Source organism: Archocentrus centrarchus, chromosome 22, assembly GCF_007364275.1.
Source record: "Archocentrus centrarchus isolate MPI-CPG fArcCen1 chromosome 22, fArcCen1, whole genome shotgun sequence".
In the NCBI taxonomy this organism is placed as follows: domain Eukaryota; kingdom Metazoa; phylum Chordata; class Actinopteri; order Cichliformes; family Cichlidae; genus Archocentrus; species Archocentrus centrarchus.
In genome coordinates, this window is record NC_044367.1 from 22,737,732 (window position 1) to 22,762,222 (window position 24,491).

General features: G+C 40.6%; 1 protein-coding gene across 2 annotated transcripts; it reads right to left on the reverse strand.

Moving 5' to 3' along the window:
- Positions 1 to 1,907: 1,907 nt before the first annotated feature.
- Positions 1,908 to 12,862, reverse strand: mocs1 (molybdenum cofactor synthesis 1). 2 transcript variants are annotated; one of them, XM_030759099.1, is made up of 11 exons: positions 12,598 to 12,862; positions 10,776 to 10,887; positions 10,338 to 10,505; positions 8,568 to 8,732; positions 7,051 to 7,112; positions 6,363 to 6,474; positions 6,155 to 6,267; positions 5,625 to 5,735; positions 4,930 to 5,050; positions 4,797 to 4,844; positions 1,908 to 4,540 (listed from the first exon to the last, which is right to left on the reverse strand). In XM_030759099.1, the coding sequence occupies exons 1-11, from the start codon at positions 12,790 to 12,792 to the stop codon at positions 3,483 to 3,485; spliced, it is 2,265 nt and encodes a 754-aa protein (XP_030614959.1). In that variant the 5' UTR covers positions 12,793 to 12,862; the 3' UTR covers positions 1,908 to 3,482. The 2 variants fall into 2 exon arrangements, with proteins under 2 accessions (XP_030614959.1, XP_030614960.1); XM_030759100.1 differs by having other exon boundaries at positions 4,402 to 4,540; positions 4,782 to 4,844.
- Positions 12,863 to 24,491: the final 11,629 nt, after the last annotated feature.

Consider the following 24,491-nt stretch of genomic DNA (forward strand, 5'->3'; position numbering starts at 1 on the left):
ATACATTTTATCACTAAATCTGACATAAAAAAAAAAAAATCAGAACCCACCTCAGGTGTTTGTCCTTTACCCCCTGAAAAGAGATTAGGCTACTTCTCAGCCTTCTATCGATTCATTAGGTGGAAAAAAATTGTTTGACTATGTATTTGATTAAGTATTTGGAGTGTGTGTGTGTGTGTGTGGGGGGGGGGGGGGGGGGGGGACTGAGACCAAACCTCTGGTTAAATTAACCAAAGATGCAAAAATACGAAGGAAAGCGACAGCACCACTACCATCTTAATAAAATGTCATCCTATTTCTCCTCACCTTAAGCCTGAGCTCCTGAACTGAATACAGGGCTCTGAAATCTTTCACCGCTAGATGTCAGTAGATCGCAGATTACAGTCAACTGAGTTCTGTTTTTTTTTTCAACCACATAATCCTAACTAGGACAGAGAAGTTTTATTCAGCTAAGAGAGATCAAAAAGAGTGATCAAAAACATTTAATTTAGACTTCATAAGGGCTGCAGCCGGCCAGCGTGTTTCTGCTCCTGTTTGGACCGGATCCGGATGCGCCCCCCTCCCTCAGTCCACTGTTTACCACAGCTGTAAGAAGTGTCCATCTTCATTTACTCTGGTTGTAAAACTTTGTGAATGGAGTCCATAACGGGTCAGTGATTCAGAGAAGCTCACTTCTGACTGATGACAGCAATGATGAGGTGAGTTGCTGAGGATATGCTGAACTTTTCTGTTGGGAAACGCAGCTGTTTTGCCGCTGTTAGCTGCTCATTGAAGTGGATCTAACATTGATTGACTGATGCTTAATGTATAAACTCATATGACGCGAGAATGTAATCAAGCTGTTTATCAGAGGGAAAGTGTGATTTTTTTTAAAGACAGGGACTAACATTAGCTGGCATAATCTTAGTTTATAAGCAGCTGTTTGTGGTTGCCAGCTTTCTCTGGAGATGGGAGGGTCCATGTCTAATCTGCTGACAATAAGTAATCGTGACAATTTCTGGAATAAATAAGCATGTTTCTGCACATTTTCATGCGTTAGAGCCCTGACATCGGTTCAAGAGATAAGGCTTGAGGTAAGGAGGAGGAGGATGATAGTGGCCCTTTCCATATGTATGATGCTTCATATCTTGAATCTTAAGATGCAGGTATGAAAGTGTCCCTCCAATCTTTGGCATACTACATTTGGTCACCTTCCTTAAAGTCTTTCGGTCGGTTTCCCGTTCATGGATTAAGCATGGTCCTAGACTAAAAGGAAAAAGTCAATGAAGACCACAATAGGAAAAAATATTTAGTCCAGGATTAGACATAATCCCTGTATGGGAAACTGGGCCTTTAAGTCTTTGTCTCTGTGTGTGTGTTTTCTGAAAAACCTGAAAAAAAAAAATCACTTTGTCCATTCTTTTAGAAAGGTTTGGATATGTGGCCAGTCTGTAGGTACATACGTAAATTAGTCGGAAGGGAGATGTCCTTCCCGGCACCGGCCACTGTATTCAAATATGGTGGGGGAACATGACCGGCTCCACAAACCTGCCCCCGGTTCTATGTATTTTTAATGGATTAATTCTAAGTTTATGAGAATGCATCAGTTTGTTGGAAGACCTAATTACACTCGGATCTGTGTATATTTATAATATCCTGTTTTTCTATTAAATAACCTAAAAAAAATTACACATTGTACCTTTTAATATATTCTGTTTAGGTCAGTCTTATTGCATAGGCACTCTCCTTGTTGCTTTCCTTGAGCCAAAATGTAAGACGTAAAAAGAAAGGTGTGTTTAAAGTATGAGTGAAGTGTGCTGGAGAAGACATACAATTATTTCTTCACCCCAGTTAAAGTAGGGATTTAAGTATAATAAGAGAGGAGATAAAGGTCTTAACCAAAGGAAGTGAGAGAACAAGGAGCCATATTTATAATTATTTTTTAATAGTTGTTAGTTATGACAGTTTTAACAAGTAAAAAGAAAAAAAAAACAATTTTATATCATTATTTAGCTGTAACCTGACAAGCAGTAACAGCAACTGAAGATAAAATATGAATCAAACAGGTAAGATACAGCTTACTTCCTGTAACCAGTTCAGGTGATATTCAAATTCAAACTTTTCATTTTTATTTATTTACTGTACTTAATGCCTGTGTCCTCTAAAGTTTGAACACATTCATCTGCAGTCCGGATTCCAAAACTCACAACAAATAAATGAAAGCACCAAAGTAATTTTAGATCACCTCTAACCTTCGACTGTTTTATGTGAGCGCTGATTACAATAGTAATGTACAGTAAAGGTTTCAGTCCTCTTACTGTCCATAGTTATGAAGATATATAAACAAAAATGTATACTAGATTCACGAGCTGATTAATAAAGCAATATTATGCACTGATTGCTGTCTGTCATGACTGATTCACTATAAAAGCACTTGTTAAATATAAGAAATAAAGCAGAAATGAGTTATGTTTGTAAAGATGCAAACCTCTGCAGATTCATCCACTCTGAACTTTAATATCTGCTGTATGAAATGAAACAGTCAGAGAAAACCTGCCAGTGAGCAGGTCTGGTTCACAGTGTCTGTTATCACAGTTTAAGAGAGCTCTTTTTCCTGGTACAGAAATTCATAATTTCAGTAACTCTCCAAAGCTGCTATCTGATATTAGTTATTAAGTAGTAAGGCATTCCTTTTACAGCCAGACAAAAAAATACCAAGATTCTCCTGTTTAGTGTTCTCTTTAATAACCTGACAAAACATAGTGGAACATGCTGCGTTGTAACTGAGTGAAACCACCCTGTGAAGTCACACATTACTCAACTTTTAGATGCAGTAGGCAAGATTAAGACAGGAGACTCTGTAGAATACTTCAATTTCTCTGACATGAAAATAAATACAAAACATGTCCCCCAAAAACTCCCTGTTTGCATTAACGGCCTTTAAAAAAAATGGGCCGTGTGATGATGTGAGGTGAATGCACAGTGAATACATAATAATCAGTTCTCTAAAAACAACAGCTGGTACATAGTGCAGACCAAAGGATCACATCTCCAGGAACACATAATTAAACATCGTGAGCAACAATGGGTATTGTGTAATGGGTTATTTGTGTTATCATTTGATTAGATGATATTTTATCTTACTGCCATCCTCTACTGTAATGTATACAAGTATACAGTTTTCAGTGTGCGATAGAGGAAGGTAGAAAAGCATAAGAACTAAAATCTCACATCTTAATTACCGTTAAAGCTTCACTGTTAAAACAATCATAGTGGTAGCATTCTTCATTCAAAGACCTCCAGAGATGACTAACTGTAATACCTGTGCTCCCTCTAGAGGGAAAAACAGGAAGTATGACACTGAAATTATAACACTTTAGTAAATCAAAGTAAACAGGTTACATAAAATACTTCATGCTGGGAGGGATATGTGCCCAACAGGATGTGTTTTTTGTTGATGCATAAAGTTTAGTTTGTGGTAAACCACGGTGCAGTCTTTGAACTCATTTTTCCTGTTCGGAATAACGATGGAAGTCCTTTTTCCCACCCATCTTACTGACCAGTTTTATGTCTGTGATGATGATGTCATGGCTGACCGCCTTGCACATGTCATAGACGGTGAGCGCTGCGACAGAAGCGGCGGTCAGAGCCTCCATCTCCACTCCTGTCCTGCCTGTAGTGCGACATGTTGTTGTGATGATGACAGTGTTGTGCAGCTCATCGAGGTTAAAGGTGACAGAGGTGTGGTCTAAGGGCAACGGGTGACACAGGGGGATGAGGGTGGAGGTCTGTTTTGAAGCCATGATTCCAGCCAACTGCGCCACAGTCAAGGCATCGCCCTTGGCTAGCTGGTTATCCTGAAGCAGGCGGAAGGCGGTGGGGCCTAAGATGACGGTGGCGCAGGCTGAGGCTGTTCGGCATGTGGGAGGTTTCCCCCCAACATCCACCATGGTGGCACGGCCCTGGGCATCCGTATGTGTCAGCTGAGCTTTGAGATCTGCTGTCTGGTCACTCACAGACTGTTTGAAACTGGTTTCCTCGCTGGAACTTTGACTGTGGCAAAATCTAACAGGGTGGCGTTTCTGATTCCTTTTGGCATTTATTAGCAGTGTGCAAAAAGCAGGTGCTCCTGGGGTCCTGGATCCGTGGCTCTTCAGAACATTAGGACCCCAGGCTTGTGCGTTCCTGAGACCAACTTCATTAACGTAGCTTGTGACATTTGTGCGTGTTGTGAAACTTTCAGTCTTAGTGTGACAACTAATGCAATCATTACCAATCTCTGAAGAGCAAAGGGGTGCTACTTTATAGTGGTTGGGTTTTTCTGTGTTGATATGTGTCTTAACATGGTTACCCCCACTCATTAAGGTTCCAGAGCAGCAAACACTAGCTGCCTGCAATAAGTTAGTGGAGTCTGAAAGGCACAAACAATCCCCTCTATTCAGGACTCTCCTGCTGCCTGAATGGCACATGTGATGAGCTGTTGTTGGAGAGAGCTGGGAAGTCACAGGGAAAGCTCTCTGCCTATCTGGTAGCTTTGGCAGGAATATTTGAGATGTGGTACCTGTTGGAAAAAGTTTGAAAAAAAATTAATTGGTCAAGGATGCTAACAAACAAAAATACTTTGTAGGGCTGCCTACAAGTCAAAGATCTTCAATTCAACTGATGCAAGTGTTTGAGAAGTGCATGTAGAAAAAAAATTGTGGTACAACCATAACATTCCCTGAACCGTTAGAAGTTCATGGAGTGTAGGAAGTACAGGGATGCACATTTGTCCCAACCACAAAAACACAAAAGGTACGTACAGCTGTGTCACCCACCAATGAGGATCATGGGCCTGTTCTTCATCTGAGAGATACTGAACATGCCTGAAGAGAGAAAAAGGAAAGGATTACATTTATTACAACAATCTGTGTGCATACTCATAACATGATGCGCTGTATTCATTTCTACCTGCATGCTGTTTCTTCTTCCGGCCCACAGCGGCTCCAATAATTTGCAGCAGCTCTTCATCAGATGAACCCGAGCGTAAGACATCTCTGAGGGAGACCTCTGAGTTACCAAACAAGCACACCTGAGAGAGGAGATGGAAAGCAAAGCGTGAAAAGCCTTTTTCACACATGTAAGAAGACAATTTAAAGACATGCTGCAGAGGTATATAAACATGTGGGGAGTAAAAGGAGGTGAGTGGAAATAAAGTGCTCAGTCCATCAGATCCCAAATGTTGTATAATTCAGTGAATTCAAACGCACAGTAATCAGTGTGTCTTCTACTTTGCCATTTCTGCCTACAATGGCCTGCAGTTGACTGTGGCCAATAGGAAGGGATGCCATCTTCCTCTTGGCCATGCAGGCAATCATCATAGCGCACAGTGGTCAAAGTCAAAGGAGCTCTGGAGCTGTGCTTGTACTCTGTTGCTTGGTGCAAACTGTTGAAATCATTGTGCTTCAGAGAGAAGTGCATACAGCCTCCTCTGTAAAAGTACCTTTAGTGAATGTCTCAAAAAGAATGGAGAAGGGACACAGACTCATGTCAGTAAGCTTTCTGCTTCACAACCTGCCTCCTATATGCTCCATCCAATCTATAAGTGCACACACACAATGTGCACAGAGCAATAACACAATAACAGACCTCATTAAGAGCTATACCTTGAGGTTGCCGTCTGCAGTGATGCGTAAACGGTTGCAGGAGCCACAGAAATGGTCAGACATGGAGGTGATGAAGCCCAGCTGACCTTTGAAGCCTGGAACTTTAAATGACTATTAGAAAACAGAAATGCATGAAAAATGGTTTCAAACATTAAAACCAGTGTCAAAATGCTTCATTTGGCTTTCAACAGATGCCAGTGTATTCTTAAAACTCAGTCTACATTGATTATCCAATCATTTCCTTCAATAAATTAATAATTAAACATAATCTTTTAGTTTCATGTGTTTAATTGGGTTGTCTTGTGTGATAATCTGATGATGTTTTTCCTTCTGATGTTTTTTTTTTTTTTTAAGCAGCAATACAGAAATATATACCTGTAGCTGTATTTGATCAGAGGGACTCACTGGGAAAAATGCACACAGTACAAACAAGAAACCTGATTTTATTTTTCAGAATAATCTACGTGGTGAATTAATTATCTCTGCCAGTGTTTCAGCTCCGGAGTAATTTAGTAGTTAGAGACACTGACCTTGGCTGTGTCTGTGTGTCCAGCTTGAAGCATCTCCAGGTTGGGCCACCGCTGCCTGACACAGTCCAGCATCTCCTGGTAGCTCACCATCTTCTTAAAGTTCCACTTGTTGCCTGCAGAGAGGAGAGCAGGCAGTGTGGCTCTGAACACTGGGTGTTTGAAACGTTTGCAGGAGCATTTTAAACTCCTCGGTGACGCGAGCACTTACCATCGAAGGGCATGTATTCTATGAAGCGCACCTCCAGAGGCTTCTTCTCTGTCAGCACCACGAAATCCAGCAGCTCGTCCTCATTGAGGCCTCGCATGACCACGCAGTTGATCTACAGAGGACAGTGCACATCAATAAGCCACTGCTTACTGAGCCATTATTGTCCTAACAAGCTGGTTATGTAACAACCCATAGGAAATGACTTACTGAAGATGTGTGGGCCAATATTTAATTTTGTAACACAATAATAACAGCCTTGTAAGACTTTGATGAAATATGCATGACAGATTCATCCATTGATGTTACTCATTGGAATAACTAACCATAAAGGTTTGTGCCTGTCATACAAAACATCAGGAAATTGACAAATTATTATTACGCTGATGTTTGCTCATATATTAACCTGTTTGAGATGGTTATTTCTAATTAGTTATGTGAGAAAAGGATGTATCTTGTCATGACTTACAGCAACATAATGACACAGAGGCCTCTGTGGAGGAACTAAGAACTTCTTTTTGGGACATTTGATGATATTGCTTTGCTGCATGAAATGTGCCTTAGTTTAATGCTTTATATATAAATCTTGAAAAACTTAAAATGTAACAAAGACATCAAATCCTAGTGGGGATATCTTCCATAAAAGAGAACCTAAAAGTATAAAATTTATCAATGAACATGAACAAAATACCTTGACAGGACTGTAGCCCAGTTCAACGGCCTTTTCAATGCCCTCCATTACTTTATGAAAACCTGGGAAAACCAAATGGGAAATTAAATGTGGATAATGTTTTCCATTTGACACATTAGCAATACAAATTAATAATAATAATAATAATGTTTCTTTAAATTCTGTAATATCTAACCACACTTAAAGTTGAGAATGGCGTGTGATTGGGGGAAGGGTTTGAGTAAAAATGCACTGAATCATACAACAAACAAAAATCGAAACTAAGCTCTGTGGTTTCTGAGTGTTGCCTCCACACTAGAAGCTTGGCTTCATCTGTTCTCTGCCTTTTAATGTCCACAATTTGCCACAAACCACTGATATGCAAACGTGTAATCCCTCCGCAGCAGCCGCAGCTTTTTAAATGCAAACAAGGTCAGACTCATCTGGTTTCATTTGCACAAAACCCACAAGGACTTTTCTGTAGGATCTCAAACAAGCATAATAAAGAAACACGATTTCTATCCTAACTTCTACTATTACAGCACAAGAACGCAGGTGTTGTGGAGGCTTTTTCTGAGCTGCTTTTTTCTCCCCTCTGTCCTTCATGTCCTAATCTCAGTTAGTCCATCTGTGTCTGCCTTCCACAAGCCAACCACCCATAGCTCTGCCCTGCTGTCACCTCCAGTGTTTACAGCTTACAGACTCCTTCCCTAAGCTTGTGGGATGGACGCCCAACAAAAATGGCACAGATTTATTAAAAAAAAAACTGGACTAAAGAAAAGACTAAAATCTGGAACCCTTTCATACATAAACAAAATGGGAGTTTTCAGTCTCACAAAAGTCAAAATGAGAAAATGACTGGATGGCCACCTTACACCAAATCAACTTTAGCAGAACTTTATTTTAATTGTGACATGAGACATTGTCTGCATCTGGAAATCACCTGAAAAGTTGTTTGCTGTAAAGCCAGCATTGGACTGTCAGCAGCAAGTGGTTTGGGATGGGGACAGGACTTTAAATGCAGAACCAAAATAACACAGACTCACTGGCTACTTTATTAAGCAAGCTTGTTCAACTACTTGTTAACGTAAATCAGCCATGTGGCATAGTTGGGGGGACACTTTCTTGACATACTTCGGGCCCCTTAGCACCAACTGAGCATTGTTTAAACACCACAGCCTACCTGAGTACTCTTGCTGACCTTATCCATGCTTTTATGACCACAGTGCACCCATTTTCTGATAGCTGCTTCCAGCAGGATGATGCGCCACAAAGTTAAAATCATGTAAAACTGATTTCTTGAACATGACAATGATTTCACTCTAATCAAATGGCCTCCACAGCCACATCTCACTGACCATCTGTCCTCCCGCTTTGACACAAGACACTTCTGTGGTTACACACACCTAAGCTACAGTATCAACAATCACTTGTGTCCTTGTGATGCCTCTTTCTCAAACTGAGCGCACTACTACACGATAACCTTCATGCGTCTCGCCACAGCTCATATTGATACACTGATGAACACTTTTCTGTACCTTTCCGCCTGACAATAAACTCAAATTTGGCAGGAACCAGTGAATCCAGGCTGATGTTGATTAAGTCCAAGCCGGCCTCTTTAAGCTTAGGCAAAAAGCGAGCCAAGTTCATGCCGTTGGTTGTCATGGCGATAGTCTTCAGGCCCTCCAACTTCCTCAGCTCAGCTGTAGCAGGAAGAGAAAACTGCTGAATGCACTGAGTCAATTTTTACCTTTAGGTTGAAACTGAAACTAATACAGTAGGAGGTGTTTAGTAAAAGTGTTGATTAAGTTTGGGGAAAGATACAGTTTACCATTCATACACATGTAAATACATAATAAACTATTATCTTTATCAGTTATCGTGCAGTGTATCATGCCACAAGGACTTCAAGTTTCCTTCATCAAAGTCTTTACTACCCATCACTAGCATAGCTACTATTGTCATACTGACATCAGGCACAGCTAATGCACAATGACCTCACACACACACCCACCCACTACCACAACGGATATGTTTGTATTGAAATAAACACCGGAGTTCATGGCTCCATTTTAATGTGGCTTATTTAGTTTCAGGCATGGTGACACAGACGCTCATCAAGTATTTAACACAGTGATATTCAGTCCTGCTGCCTGGTGCAAAGTTCTTAATCTTTGTCATTTACCTGGTGAACATTTAAAGGAATATTTTAGGATTATCTAAATTTCTATTAATTGCTTTGAATTAGACCAAGATAGTGAATGCAATAGTAATGCAGTCAGATGAAGCTCCCTCATCCTGATCCATCATTCAGCTGCTCTGACATTCTGGTTTGATCTGTAATTGTACTGAAACCTCATTTATGGAGCAATCCAGCTACCTACCCAACTACCCCCCCAACCACCTTCACAGGAGTTTTTTCACCCGCCTACTGTTCTTTCAGCCTCTCTTCCTCGAGCTTTAAATCCCAGCGCTATTCAGTGAGTCTGCCTTTCAGACCCTCATTCATGTGACCTGCCTCCTCCTCATCTCCACCTTTATCCTGGACACTCAGTGTGCCTCATCAAAATCGCCATCTGCTATCTCTGTCAGCAATACCACCAGCATCTATACTGCTGTGTCCTACTTCCTACCAATGCTGGCACACTGGAAACTTCATCTAAATCATCAAATAGTTTATTGCTCAAACTCTGGGCTTCAGTAGATTAGAAATTCTTTCAAGTCATCCCTACTTATTGAGATAACTAGTGCAACTAAATCCTGGGGATAGTCTCTAAATCACTACAACATTAACTCACATGGATCTACCCTAAAGCCACAGTGGTTCACGATCACATGGCACCACGATCCCTCATTCGTTCATGACAGGATTTTCTTGCTGCAGAGGCTGCGGTTACAAAACTTAAATTTCAAAATCAGGCTGTAAAATTCAAATGATGCAATAATACGTCACTAGACCAAAAACACAACCGGAGCGAAACAAATCATTTTCCCTTCCACACAAACCCTTAATCTGAAGGCACGCACAGAAAATTGCTTCTCCTCTTCACTTCAGCTCCAGTCGAGTCAGCAGGGTTAGCGCATGAATCATCGATCGTCTGGATGCCAATGCTAAATAACTCCTCTGAAAACAGTGTCACTACATCATTTTAGTCATACAGTAAACTGCAGAAAGCAAGTTTATGTTTGCCACAAGCTATTTCCAAGTGTCAAATAAGTGTGAAATGAATCAAAACAGCTTCCAAGTTGTTTAATTAGCTTAAAAAAAAAAAGCCTGCATGAACTCTTATCTTCTCCTCATTTCTTACTGATAATATCCAGCACATCAGGTCTGATGAGCGGCTCCCCTCCAGTGAGGCGGATTTTGTCCACCCCCTCTTGGACAAAGAGGCGAGCCAGGGTCAGCACCTCCGAGGTGGACAGCAGCTGGCCCCGCGGTGTGAGCTTCACCCCCTCCTCCGGCATGCAGTACTGACCTGGAAATGAGAAAGGTTAAAGATGTACTCTGACATTAAAACGGTTGCCTTTAGCCTACATTAGCACGAGTTCATATATTTAGTATAATCAGACGTTACACTTCTGTTAGAAGTCACTTTTGTTTTGTTTGAACACTTTTTTAGAGCACTTCTGTGAAACATTTATTCATTAAAATGTTTAATCTAGTTTAATAATGTTGCTTCACTCGTGAGCAGGGATTGTAACAATGGCTTCTTGATAAGAACCACTGTAAATAAACTTTCACTCACAGCGGAAGTTGCATTTCTCAGTGAGGGAGATGCGCAGGTAGTTGTGCCTGCGGCCAAAGCTGTCGGTCAGGAACGCTGAAAAGGGGAGTATATGGTCATCTCTCAGCCTCTTCTGGGGATGAAAAGAACAGGGAAAAGACACTGATCAGGCATACAGGATATGGCATCAGTGCTCTTATTTTGCATCAAACACACCAGCTCTTCTGTTAATGATCTGATAAATATGAATGTTTTCCCTGACACATCTTGGCAAAGAACACCAAAGCAATAGTTGAGGCTGAATCTGTGTCCCAGCCTCCCGACCTTTGCCCATCACCCATGAGCACCGGCAGTTATGCCAAAAGTTATCAGTAAAAAAAAACAAAGACGTGACTCAGCAGTGGGTTGGACACTCTGTTAATGAACAGGCCAGTCATTTAATTCCACAGACTCCAAAATCCCTCATTTTATTTCTTAAAGTAAAAATCTTTATATAAAAGCATGCTTTAGTAAAAAATGTTTTCCTATTATAGTTATTATAGTCCGTGACGGTACATGTGACTGCAAGACAAACAAAGGTGAACAATGAATGCCACTCTGTCGTTTGACTATTGGACTCTGTTAACCATCTGCAAAATGTGTATTTGTTTATAATGTAAACTGGGTTGGGTCCCACTCCCAACCATAAAACACATACACATTGTAAAGCCTATGTATGCATTCAAAAAGTTACTGTAGTTACCTTCAATTTGTCTTCATATTTACGGCAGAAATCAGTAATTTTGCTTACCTACCTTTTAATTGTATGGGTTAAAATATCCAAATTTATTGCTGCATTATTGGGCTGCGATACTACTTTTTAACAAACTATGGTATAAACCTGCCTGCCTCTGTATTTATCCCCAGACACAGTGAAAAAAGTCTACACTGATAATCTGTATGACGTAAGCAAAATATTTAAAAGAAGCAGAGTCATTGTCTCAATAAGACATCTCCATGGGTTTGCAGTTTTTCACCACAGGAAGAGCAGGTGCTGTTTTTAAACTTTGGGCCTCCAAAGGACCTAAAAAGATTGAAATTATGCTTTAGGTGAGACAGACCTTGAGAAATAGAGGACTGTTAACGAAAGAGCACCATGTCAGACGTTTATCACCTGTTTACATCAGAGTTTAAAATGAATGCTGAAAGCCTGGAACAAAATCTCAACAAAACATTAGAAATCAGCATGTGCTGGTGCTCATACTGAGACTGTGAATATAAACCTCAGTCACACTAACACAAACACATTTTTGCAATACTTCTTTGGTTGAACTCTTACATAAGCTTTTTATGGTAGTTCTAGTAGCTTTGAATAAGTCAGTGTTTTTATTATTTTATTTGTTTATAACTATTCTTTTGTTCTTGTGTGTATTAAATTTTTACTTGTTACATCATGATGCCCTATCTATCGATCTATCACATGATTTCATGTTCCTCCACAAATTATATTTTATAATATAAAGTACATAAAACTCCAAACCTAGCTGCCAATGACAAACTCAAGTTTGCAGCAGTGTCAGCTGAGACAGGTGACAGGGCAGGTGAGGTGATTTTTGGGGGTTGGTTCTCAGGAACATATGCAAATTTTTGATATATTACAGCCCCCCCCCCCCCAATCATAGCCCCAAATCCATAATGGATAACTAGTTGGTTTAATATTTATTCCCTAGTTTAGCCTATCCTGGGCCCTGAACAGTGGGGTTATAAACTGACCCATCTTATCACCTTTACTCATTAAAGATTCTGCACAGGAAAGTCTTAGCTCCAGGCCTGATTTGTGTTATTATTTTGGAGCCCGAGTTACCTCTGTTGCTCTGGTTTTGAAGTTGGGAGCAGCCACAGTCGAGTCTGAGAGTTCAAGTTCATTTTCCTCGTGCGTAGCCCCGGAACACCTCCGCGCGATGCTCCAGTTCACATGCCGCGCGAACAGTTTCCCTACACGCGTCAGAGGACCGTTTCTGTCAAACACACGGCAGCACATGCTAACAGGAGCAGCCATAGTTTAACCATCTGACACCTCCAAAGTCGTCTGCCTGCTCTTTCTCTCTGATCTGTTGTTCAACGGTCTCTGACCTACCGGACCAATCACAGCAACGGACGCATACCCTAGTGCATCCTGGGTAGTGTAGTCAGGCGGGTAAACGCCGATAAGAGTTTTTTTTTTTTTTTTTTAACACACAGGAACCGCCAGTGCTGGGTTATAGTGAGAGTTTTAGAAAAAAGTGAAAACTAACTTAAACACATACACACACTTAAGAATAAAATAAAAGATATTAGATTAGATTCAATTTATTGACATTGCATATGTCACAAGTACAGTGCAACGAAATGCAGATTGCATCTAACCAGAAGTGCTTGAGCAGTAATTAAAAAAAAAAAGAGAGCATATGATAACAGGAGCAGTATATGTATAGGAGTGCAATAAAATGCTCAGTCTGGGGGGGGTATTAGTGCAATGTAGAAGTAGTGCAGCAGTGCAATAAAACTCAGTAGTGCAAGTGCAGTAAAAGTGGTGCAGTAGTGCAATAAATACAATAAATACTCGGGGGGGGTGGTAGCACTGTAAAGGTGGTGCAGTAGTGCAGTAATGCTCAGACGGGGGGATATTAGTGACTGCATGTGTGAGTGAGGTAATGGAGAGTAGGCGGTGAAAAAGCTGGGGGGGTGAACAGTCCTATATGGAGGCAGTGTCTTTAATTTTAGTCTTTGTCAGTTTAGTTGAATTTGTCACCGCAACCAGCCTGAGGAGGCTTTCATGCCTGTGCTTTTTGAGACTCAACAAGTCTGCATTACTGTTCTGGGAGAACCTCAGAGCTCTATAATACTGGTCTAAAACTCAAAACGACACCCAGTAAAAGTACTTATTAATCACAGAACAGTCACTGCAGACTTGACCCACTATGCCCCACAAAGCTTCTCTATCATACCAGTGCCGCTGGCACTGGTATGATAGAACACAAAGAACTTCCCAAAGAAGTTCTTTGGGACACAAAGAACTCCCAGATATTCTTTGTGTCCCTTTCTAGGGTCTTCTTGAATTTAATAATTCTTGTCCCTATACTGTAGCATGTGCTGAACTATTGCTTGGTGCTTAATTTTTCCCTGGCATGTGATTATTTTTTGTTTTATGTTTTTTGTAATTTCATATTAATCAAGCATAAAAATGTAAACATAAAATAATAAAATAAATAAAAAAATAAATAATATAATAAAAAAACAAGAAAGAAAAGGTTCATGAATTTCCTATATTTTTTGCATAAATATGACCTGAAACAAATATTTGTTCTGCCCAAAAAGGCTGAAGAAAACTGGGGGAGACCTGCATGAAAATGATGAGCTGGAATAGTTAAAACCAAACTAAAAGTAATAGTTAATTAAAACCGCAAGCGGTGATATCGGGCCCTCGCACTCCCTGCGCGTCGACCCGTGGCGCTCGTCGACCCGTGCCACACTCGGAGGTCTTGTGATCGTGATGGTGTACAGAAGGTCTGTAGAAAGTTGAATTCTTTTTTAGGAAAAGATATCTTTTGCTCTCGGCATAGACGCAATGGAATATTTGGGGGTGGGGTCACGGCTCCAGCATGCAAAATAGGGCATGGGTCTGATAGACTGTTTTGATCAGGATGATGTCAAGAATGTTGAAACACATTTTCATACATTTCCGAGAAACTAAGTTTGTGGATGCTATACAAAATTTCATTTGCTTCTGTAGGGGGCGCTCTTGCAGCTACGTATAGCCTTGAATCCATAGTTATGGGTTCAGAGTGGCTGTGTACATGAGTGATTACATTTTCAGGCAGATCGGGCAAAGCATGTACGAACACGTGCCCAAACAATTTTGGTCGCCATTGAGAAAAATGAAAGCCAACTTCAATGGCCTGGTGTGACAACACCATTTAATATTTTGTCAAGATTTCCACAATATTTGATGGGCTGTTTGTCTAGATGATCTGGAGCCAATTTGGTCTCACTGGCTGAAATGCCCTAGGAGGAGTTCATTCAAATAGCAGGCCTGAAAATGGCAAAAATTGACACTTTCAATTGAAGATGCTGGACTTCCTGTAGGGTTTGGAGTATGGCTCCAAGAGACTTTTTTGTATGTCTTAGGATGTTACATGAGTGTGCAAAATTTCAGAGCTGTAGATAAAATGTAACTCAGGGGCTAGCTAAAAAACATGGTATATTATGATATTTAAAGCTGCCAGTAGGTGGCGCTGTAACATTTATGGACTTTATGCATATCAATGTGTTCAGGGCAGGAGGCTTATCAAATTGATGAGGATTTCGTAAGGAATGGTGAAAGATAGTTTCATGCATTTCAGAGCAAAACTAATTATGTGGACGTCATACAAATTTTCATTTGCTTCTGTAGGGGGCGCTATTGCGCCTACAGTCTTGAATCTGTAGTTATGGATTCAGCCTGGGTGTGTACATGAGTGATTAAATTTTCAGCCTGATCAGACAAAGCATGTGCGAACAAGTGCACAAACAATTTTGGTGGTGAGGGAGAAAAACGAAGGCCAACTTCAATGGCCTGGTGTGATAAGGCCATTTAATATTTTGTAAAGATTTCCACAATATTTGATGGGCTACTTGTGTAGATGATGTGGAGCAAATTTGGTCTCACTGGGTCAAATGCCCTAGGACAAGTTCGTTCAAATAGCAGGCGTGGAAATGGCAAAAATTGACACCTTCAATTGAAGATGGCCGACTTCCTGTAGGGTTTGGGGTATGGGTCCAAGAGACTTTTTTGTACGTCTTAGGATGTTACATGAGCCTGTACATTTTCATACATGTAGATAAAACGTAGCTCCGGGGCTACTCAAAAACTTGCTATTTTAAGATATTCCGAGCTGCCACTAGGCGGCGCTCTACCGTTTATGGACTTTTTGCATATGAGTGTGTTCAGGACAGGGTGCTTATCACACCACCTAAGTTTGAGCCAGATTGGGCAAGTTGGGTTTGAGTTACAGCCATTTTTGTGTTCATGGCGAATCATCGAACTTTGCCGTCCCATAAGGGTCACGCCCTTTTGTCAAAAACTCACAGTTTTGAAAACACAGTAAGTCCAACTTCTTAAGGCTTTCCAGGTGAAATTTGAGATGGTTCTGCTAAACCACCTTGGAGCTGGACCTCCAAGTGTAAAATATGACATTTCCTGTTCCCACTAGGTGGCGCTGCGACTGATATTAAATATTGTCATATGTATGTGTTCAGGGGGGCACCCTCATCCTACTGGAGAAGTTTGATGCACATTGGATCATGTAGGTATGAATGAGAGGCAATCAAAATTTCATGGCGAATGATCAAAGTTCAAAGGGGCATAAGGACCCCTCCCCCTTGGCAAAAACTCACCATTTTCGAGATTTAGATTCCCCTGGGGGTGTAGGTTAGACAAACCAAATATGAAGATGATAACGTCTAAAACCTCTGAGTTATTAGAAAAAGTGTGAGGGCTGCAAATCGCCAAATTTGCATAATTAATTCAAAATGGCGGACTTCCTGTTGGGTTTAGGGCATGGCTCCAAGAGGATTTTTTGTGCGCCTGGACATGATATACATGTGTATGAAGTTTCATTCATGTACGTGAAACACAGCGGTGGGGCTCCAGTTTAGGGGGCGCTAGCGAGCCATTTGGGCGCGCCCTTGCCCGAGCCCATTAAAATACTTAAATTTTCACCAGGTGTGACGCATGTGCCAAGTTTCATGAGTTTTTGAATATGATAAAGCCCCCAAAAAGCCAATTCATTTGCCTGAATAATAAAAAAAAAAAAAAAAAAAAAAAAAAAAATAATAATAATAATAATAATAATAAACGAAGCAATTACAATAGGGCCTTCGCACAGTTCGTGCTCGGGCCCTAAATATTGATCTGACTGTGCAGCAAACTGAAAGAAATACTCACACAAACTACTGGACTCTGTCAGCAGTTCACACTTTATCCAGTAGATGGGGATGCAGTCTCATGCAGGGCATTTAAGCGCCTCACAAGCGAACTTGTTGTCTTATCAGACCAATTAAACAGAAAAGGGAACATTTTGTGACTGGATTCATTTTTTAGTGCTGCTCTCAGCATAATCAGCTCATCTTATACGCATCCAGACACGCACTGACAGACTGTCACGAGTAAATATTTAGTGTCTCAGAGGATATCAAGGTGAATTTTCTGGCTATGAATACCTGTAAATCAATGCCTTTTGGCAAATACAGCTGAAGAAGTGCCATTTATGTAAATTTTCAGCTTTCAGGCAGTCCACAGCATAAGTGTGAAAATAATAACTCCCTCCCAGAGCTATAAATAGGAGGGCCAGCTGTTGGATCTGTAGACTTTCTGTTTCCCTGATGAGGGCTATTGTATTGCAATCAAGACACCTCGTTTGGACTAAAACACTCTTTCTCTGTGGAGTATATTTTTCAGCACCCCTGGTGAGTTCAGCCCTGCCAGTAAATATGTATTTCTACAATACCAGTATATTTTGAAATAGGTGTGAACATATTGTGTCTCTGTTCCTATAAAACACAGTTATACAGCATGCAGTGCAATACAAAGAAAACCTGCAATATTTATATACCACAAACAGGCTCTGCAGTCCAATTTTGTTTAAATCATGTCAGTGAGAGGAGACAAAAACAAACCTACCTGTCTGGTGTTCACAGTGTCATGCCCATTATTTTTCCTTCTCAACAAATTTTCACTGGCTCAGTGCACACAGTGACAGTGAATCCATACAGGTCATCAAGGGGTGATTCAGGTATTTGTGTGTCGTGTCAGTGCACAGAGAGAGAGGGGTCACTTTCTTGCATCGTCTTTACCAAATCTGCCTCTCATAGATTCACATCTTCATCAGAGCTTTCAATTCATTTGACTTCAGAAAGTTGCAGGAATTTAGTAGCTTCCTGTAGACCGATGCCTAAGCTGCAACTTAAGTGTGCGCGCTTTCCACTAATCTGGAGACAAAGACTGACAAATGCTGTTTGTTTCCTGTGTGTCTGCCTTTAAGTGTGCTGATGCACATTAAGTGCATCAGCACTTAGTGACACCCTGTTCTGTTACTTTATGGTCTGCCTCTTCATGGATGAGTTGCTGTGGTTCCTGAACATTTCCACTTTGCAATGATATGCATCCGATCCATGTTAACACTGTGGGAACGCATGTATGCCTAACATCACAAAAGTCCAGTGTGGTCATGACAGTGGATTAGAAGGAAATATGTGAATTTTCTCTGTAAACTGGACCCAGTTTACAGGGGCTCATTGTAAGGTGCTGCTAGCCGCTGCAGTCTGACATTAGTGGAGGAAATTAATGTTGCATTTTTAGATTTTCATAAAATATGAGCAGCCCTGACACTGAAAATTCAGTGTTGTGAAATGATTTGTTTCCATTTATCCCTTTTATTTTGTGATCAGATTTTTTTAAGCATTGCAATGGAAAGCATTTCTACATTGCCTATAACACAGATTTCTCTTAGCACCTGAAGTACATCCAGCTCCACAGACCTCTTCAGCTGAGCAGAAATCACAGCCAGCCAACAATCCTGTGAAACATGCTGATTTCTTCAGAAAGCATGAATCTCACTAAAAAAAAAATTACCTTTCTTTCCCCCCCAAACCTTTTTTTTCTTAACCTTTGTCATCCGACAGGTGACCCTGTGTGGTTTTATGTCTTTTCTCTCTCTGCGTTTTTAGTTGTTGGAGCTGAAAGTGGAGCGCAAGCTCGTGAGAGAATTTGTCAGCAACTGCGTTTAAAATGCAGGTTTTACACACTGCATTCATAATGTGAGCAGAGATTTGCGACAACAAATTGCAGCTGAAGGCTCAATGCTTAAGCCGAATGACTCTGTACAAAGAATTATTCACCTGATTTCAAATGATGGCCATTTACATCACACAAAAGCTGTGAAATGGTGCTTTTTTAGCAGATGCGTAGAATCTTGTCAAAATCCTTAAACATCTGACACATGGCTTGTGTTACTGCTGTGGTCTGGCTAGGTGTGAGGAGTGCATTAGCACAAAGTGCCAATCAAAGCTGGAAGGGATGCGCTTTGAAGCGATACCTCTTTGAATGTCCGTGTCACTATTATATTTTTCTGTTCGTCTTATTTTCACCACCATTTTGCTGCCAAACTGTACCCACAATTCCCAGCAGAAGCATGGCAACACACCAAAAAGGGTTGTGCGGTCTGCAGCCCTGTTTGTGCCCTTGAATGGTTGGTAATTATCCCATCATGACACAGCAATTAAACCGAGGTATTTAAAGCCAGCGCACATCGTGAAAGAGATTCCTCATATAATAGGCTCACTTCCCACTCCTGTCCAGCAGCATTCTCTCCTGCTCTGTGTGGGTGTGATTTACTACTGAAAGAGAGGGAACATGGATTTGCATGCGGCTAACACCAAAGGTTTAATTGCTGTTCTCAGGGATTGTTTTTCTGAGCACTGTTTAAGAATTTAATATGTTTTGTCTTTTCCACTCAATTTAATGGATGAACTGAAAGAAATAAAACCAGAAAAGCTGCGTGTTTCATTTTTCAATTATTTGTGGGTAGTGCAAAGATCTATGAACACTTCACTGACATATGGCAGATACAGTGTAGGCTATATCAGTCAAGACTGATCAGAACTGAGGGATGGATAGATGCAGCCAAATACTGTCTCCCTGTCCTCGCTGCTGTGAAATAGTCCCACAGCATGATGGTACCGCTGCCATGCTTCACCGTAAGGATGCAGTATTTGGTGTTTTGCTTGGTGTTATGCAAAAACCCAGTTTATTTTTGTCCAATCAGACCAGAAAATATTTTCAGTTGGTGCCACAGAAAAGGTCTGAAAATGTTTTAGAAATGAGAGATTTATATTTTTTAATTAATTTGTAAACACTTCTAGAAAAAAAGTGTTTTAATTTTGTCACTATGAGCAAGGATAGAAAAAATTGTCACATTTGTACATTTGAAATGAAATGTACATAAAAACAAAAGGTGCAAAATTAATACTTTAAGAAGCTCTTATAATAGCATATTACGACCTCTGAACCAGGGCTCGAGAGCCAATTTATGAGAAACAACTCAGGGAATCCCTGGGATTAAAGTTATTAGAAAACACTCTGAGATTTTCTGAGATTATAAGAAACTATGAGGAAAAACTCCTTCAAGTCAGTAAAGGATGCAAACTGCTTTGATTTGCATGGGTGGAACAGCCGAATCACCTCAACAACACCAGCGACAGATAATTATGATTTTAGCTCGCAATCACAAAACATGCAGAATGTAAAGAGACATTTCTGTGAATTTATCCCATTTCAGATAAAATCAACAGTCGGGTTTTGAGAAGGCGATAGCGTCTGTTTATCAGGGACTGCAACACAAGGACAGATGTGCGGATGTTGTCGGGTACATCATAGTTAAGGTGGCATCTGTGGTGTGATGGTGTTGATCCAGCCTCGCAAATTAAAGCAAAGGGGTGCCATGACAAAACAACACATTTTTTTTTTCTAATAACTTCATGCACCACTAGCTAATCTAGTTGCAAGCTTTGTGTTTGCTGATGGGCTGGCCGCGTGCTATGGCTTCTGAGTTTTCTGATTTAAAAAAAATTAACAGGCAGAAATTAATTAATTAATAATGCTGATAGGATAGTGACTGGATTATTAAGAAGTACTGATTAGAGCAAGTTTAACTTTTGTTCCTTAAAACTGAAAACTGTCACCATCTTGAGTTTTTTGTGGTTTCATGATTTTCGTGATTGAGTTTTCTATTTTTCTTAAAACAGCATTTCCTGGTTGTTTTCTTTAAATTTATATTCTCGGGTTTTAGTTTAGTTTAGGTTCATGGTTATAGTTTGGTTTATATTTAATTCCTTGAGTTTCTGTGTATTCTTGCCTGTCTGTGGCTTGTAGGCCATGTTTCTGTGTTGTGTTACTTCCTGTTTTATTTTGGTAGTCTTTTATCTCTTGTGCTTTGCGTTTAACTTTCCTTCCTTTAACTTGTTTTCCTTGATTTGTTGCACCTGTTTGTTTACCCACCTGTTCCACATTCCTCTAATCAATTTGTGTATATTCATATCCTCAGTTCTCTCCTTGCCCTTTGTCATATTATCCCTCCTGGTTGTGTGTCTCCTTGCTTCCTGAGTCTTGTTTGCGTCCACAGTCTGTCAAGGTTCGGCTGTATGGCAGGAAGGGTTGGACCCAAATGCAGGACGCGAAGCTTTATCGCTGGATTCTCACAAGTTACAAAAACAACAGCAGAATCTCAACCGAGGCTGAACGAAAGCACAGTAACAAGCCTGGGAGAAAGTAGGGACAAAACGCTAAACGGGGGGGACACACAGCTAGGAAGGGAAAGTCAGACGACAACATAACAAAGAACTAAACAACACTGAGACCTTAAATACACACAAGGTAATCGGGGCACATGGAAACAGCAGGGAACAACAGGTGAAACAAATGAAACTAATAACAGAGGCAGCAAAACTAAACACAAAGCACAGGGAACACGAGACTCTAAATAAAACAGGAAGTGATCAAAGAAGATACAAACTCAGACTTGACACCACACGAGGAATAGCATACATACTGGGGAGAGACATGAGAGACACCACCACACCAGTGAGGGACACTAAGGGAAAACACAGGGAGAACTAAACTTTAAAGCTACGGGGAAGTAACCTAAACCCCCAGCACACCTGAGTCAAATATAGGAGTCATTAGCAGGACTCTGGAGAACTCGCCTGCATACTGAGGAGGTAATTCAGCCTTTTGATTCAGGTGTGTTGAATCAGGGACGCATCTAAAACCTGCAGGACACCGGCCCTCGAGGCCTGGAGTTTGACACCCCTGATCTAAACTGTAAGGAAATCTAAGAAAACACAACTACAAAATACAACAAAAACAGAACTTCACTAAAAGAACTCAAAACACCGGGCCATCGGCCCAGGACCATGACACAGTCTGCCTTCCACACAGCTGGTCCTTGAAAGAAATTGAAAGCTTGAAAAAATGACTAAAAAATGAGTGACTTTTGCATGTGATGAATGACCACTGAGCAGCTTGGTTATAATTCTTAAAGGTAGAGGCAGAGTATACCAGCACCAACTACAATTGGAAAAGAGGCTGCCTTTATCCTCTGATACTGGTTGATTTCACTTTGCTAATACTGTAAGAGGGGTGCTTCTGTATCACCAGATGGTGATTAAGTCATATAATATAGTTACATATTTTAAACTATAATAAAAAAGCTACTCAACACACAACTTCATCCAGTTCAGTCAACATTGCACTTAAACTAACAGTCCTACACACAATAAGTTGTTCCAATACATTTATTCTTTTTTAGCCACATGAAGAATTTCATTCCTGTGGCTAATATTATCTCACACAGAATCTGTATGTCTCACACAGAATAGCTGCTCAAGTGCCTGCAAGACAGAATCACACACAAATCATAAATGTGTTTAATAGATAACCAATAAATATTTAACAGTTCTTGTGTGCATGTTTATGCGCTGTAATGTGCAAGTGTTTTTTTCTCAAAGTGCAGAGTGCTCACTAAAGAGCAAATATGCCTTGTAAAAGTGCCTAATGTTCTCTAAGAGAACACATTTCATTCAGGATCACTAACAAAATGCTTCTTTGTCACACATATGAAACTTCTTTTGGAGGTTTTCTTTCTAGCAGAGCTCTGCTGAAACTCACTGGCACTCATCTTCTACAGAACAGGTGGGTTTCCAGTGACTTGCTGCAGGGTGGCAGTTAAAATCATTCTGCCCTCAAGCGAGATCTCTTTGTGTTGTTGGCACCACTGATCAGTAAGCAGGTGGCGCAGGTCTATGAGGCTATTTAATCATTAGTCATCAGCATTTGTCATGCCATTTGGGACGCTCGGAGCCTCCACATTTTTTGCTTTTATGGTGCAGAAAGTCGGGCATCCTCCTGTTCCCCACTGATCTAAACCTGCCAGGTTTGGAGCATTGATGCATGCATCTCACTGAATGCCAGCCCAAGAAGACAATGAGTTATTTAATGGTGTAAAATAATGATAATCAGAATAAATCATAATGACTCCAGGCGCAGTTTTGGTTTTAGTCCTTTTCAAGGAGCTCTTTCACCTAGCCAGGTGGAATTACCTTGATCCATTTGTGTGTAATTACCTGCTTTTAGCTTCTCAAAGTAAAACCATATAATGCCTTCATTCTCCTTGGTCTGGAGTTTTAATGCATGTCAGAAATGGCAACAAAAGGAGCTGTATTTCTCTTTGCATCCAGACAGGTTTCTGCAAGCTGCACATAAATGCTCACTGAAATAATTTCAGTCCTTTTAATGAGGAAAGGATTTAGTGGAAGATTGTGGGAGGCCAGTTATTAACATGTCACAGTTCAAGCTTCTTTGTCATCTGCCAAGAACACCAGGACAAAAACATGACAGCTGAGATGTTATGATGGAAGATGACTAGAGACAATCTGATGTTTTTCAGATTCCATCAATCTAGCTGACTAATGGCACATGGCATTGTCAACTCATCACCCATTACATGCCCACAAAGTACCTTAAATTATTGAGTGTGGTGCTTTTTAATGCTGGTGGTGGCAGCGATGACAATCAATCTGCATGTCAGGTAACAAGACACATACACTTTCACTTGGAGGAGAGTGACAGTGCGTTTCCCTGCATGTAAAAAGGAGGGAGGACAGAATAAGGAGTATACTGTATATTGTTGTACCATACTACCATTTCCACAGTTGTATCACCAATGAAAACAACCCACAACATATGCTAAGGTCACAGGGACAGCCCCTGGAGACACATCAGGAATAGCTTCTGAAATATTGTAGCCTATGAGAGATGCTATCATGGTTTTATAACATTATATGAATGCCAGTATATAGCAGTTTTTTACTGAATGTTGCAATATTTTCCCCTTTTTCAGCTGTCTTTTTTTTAAAAGATAAACACAATAGCCATACTGTGTCCTTCACAGAAAAATGTCTCCATTCAAAGAATACCAGGACCAGAAATATTAAGAGGTCACAGTGTCCAAACTCGTATGGGTTTTTAATCTGCCAAATGCACCTTCTTTTTTGCTCATTTACCCGCAGTTTGTCTCTGCGTCATTGACCTTGATACTTGGGTTTGACTCAGTTGAAAAATTACTCGTTCTTTATAATTAATAGCTTGTAGGGCACAAGGAGATATCTCTATTGACGAGGGGATAAACACAAACAACAATCAATATCCTCCAGAGCTGCTGTTCTTTTGACTTCCAGCACTCTTCGGGGACACCCCATTGTTCTTTGCTGCTCAAAGCTCTAGCTGTGGGACGTGAGGCCTCCTGGCACATGTGGCGCATCTCTGAAGTTAATCCCCAAATTGTTATTCAGTTCTCAACCAAGAGTGGGTGTGTTAGCCAACAAGAGACTGCTTTAGAAATGCGGGGACATACAGATGTTCAGAAACGAGCAGGAGGACAGCTGTAAAATAACCAAATATTAAAGATAAGACTGGTTTGGGATGGAGGATTTGCCTGATGATGCTGATTACAGACACGTGGCTCCCTTTCCCAGGCAGTGAAGAGGTTAAAGCGATCATGCTGACTGAGCATTGCAATCATTTAAACGTTTGGCATTTTTTCTCCTCCTGCTTTTAAGACTTTTTTAGACTTTTTATTCTGACTTTTTAAGACTGTAAGGAAGTTGCTGGGAATGCAGTCCCAC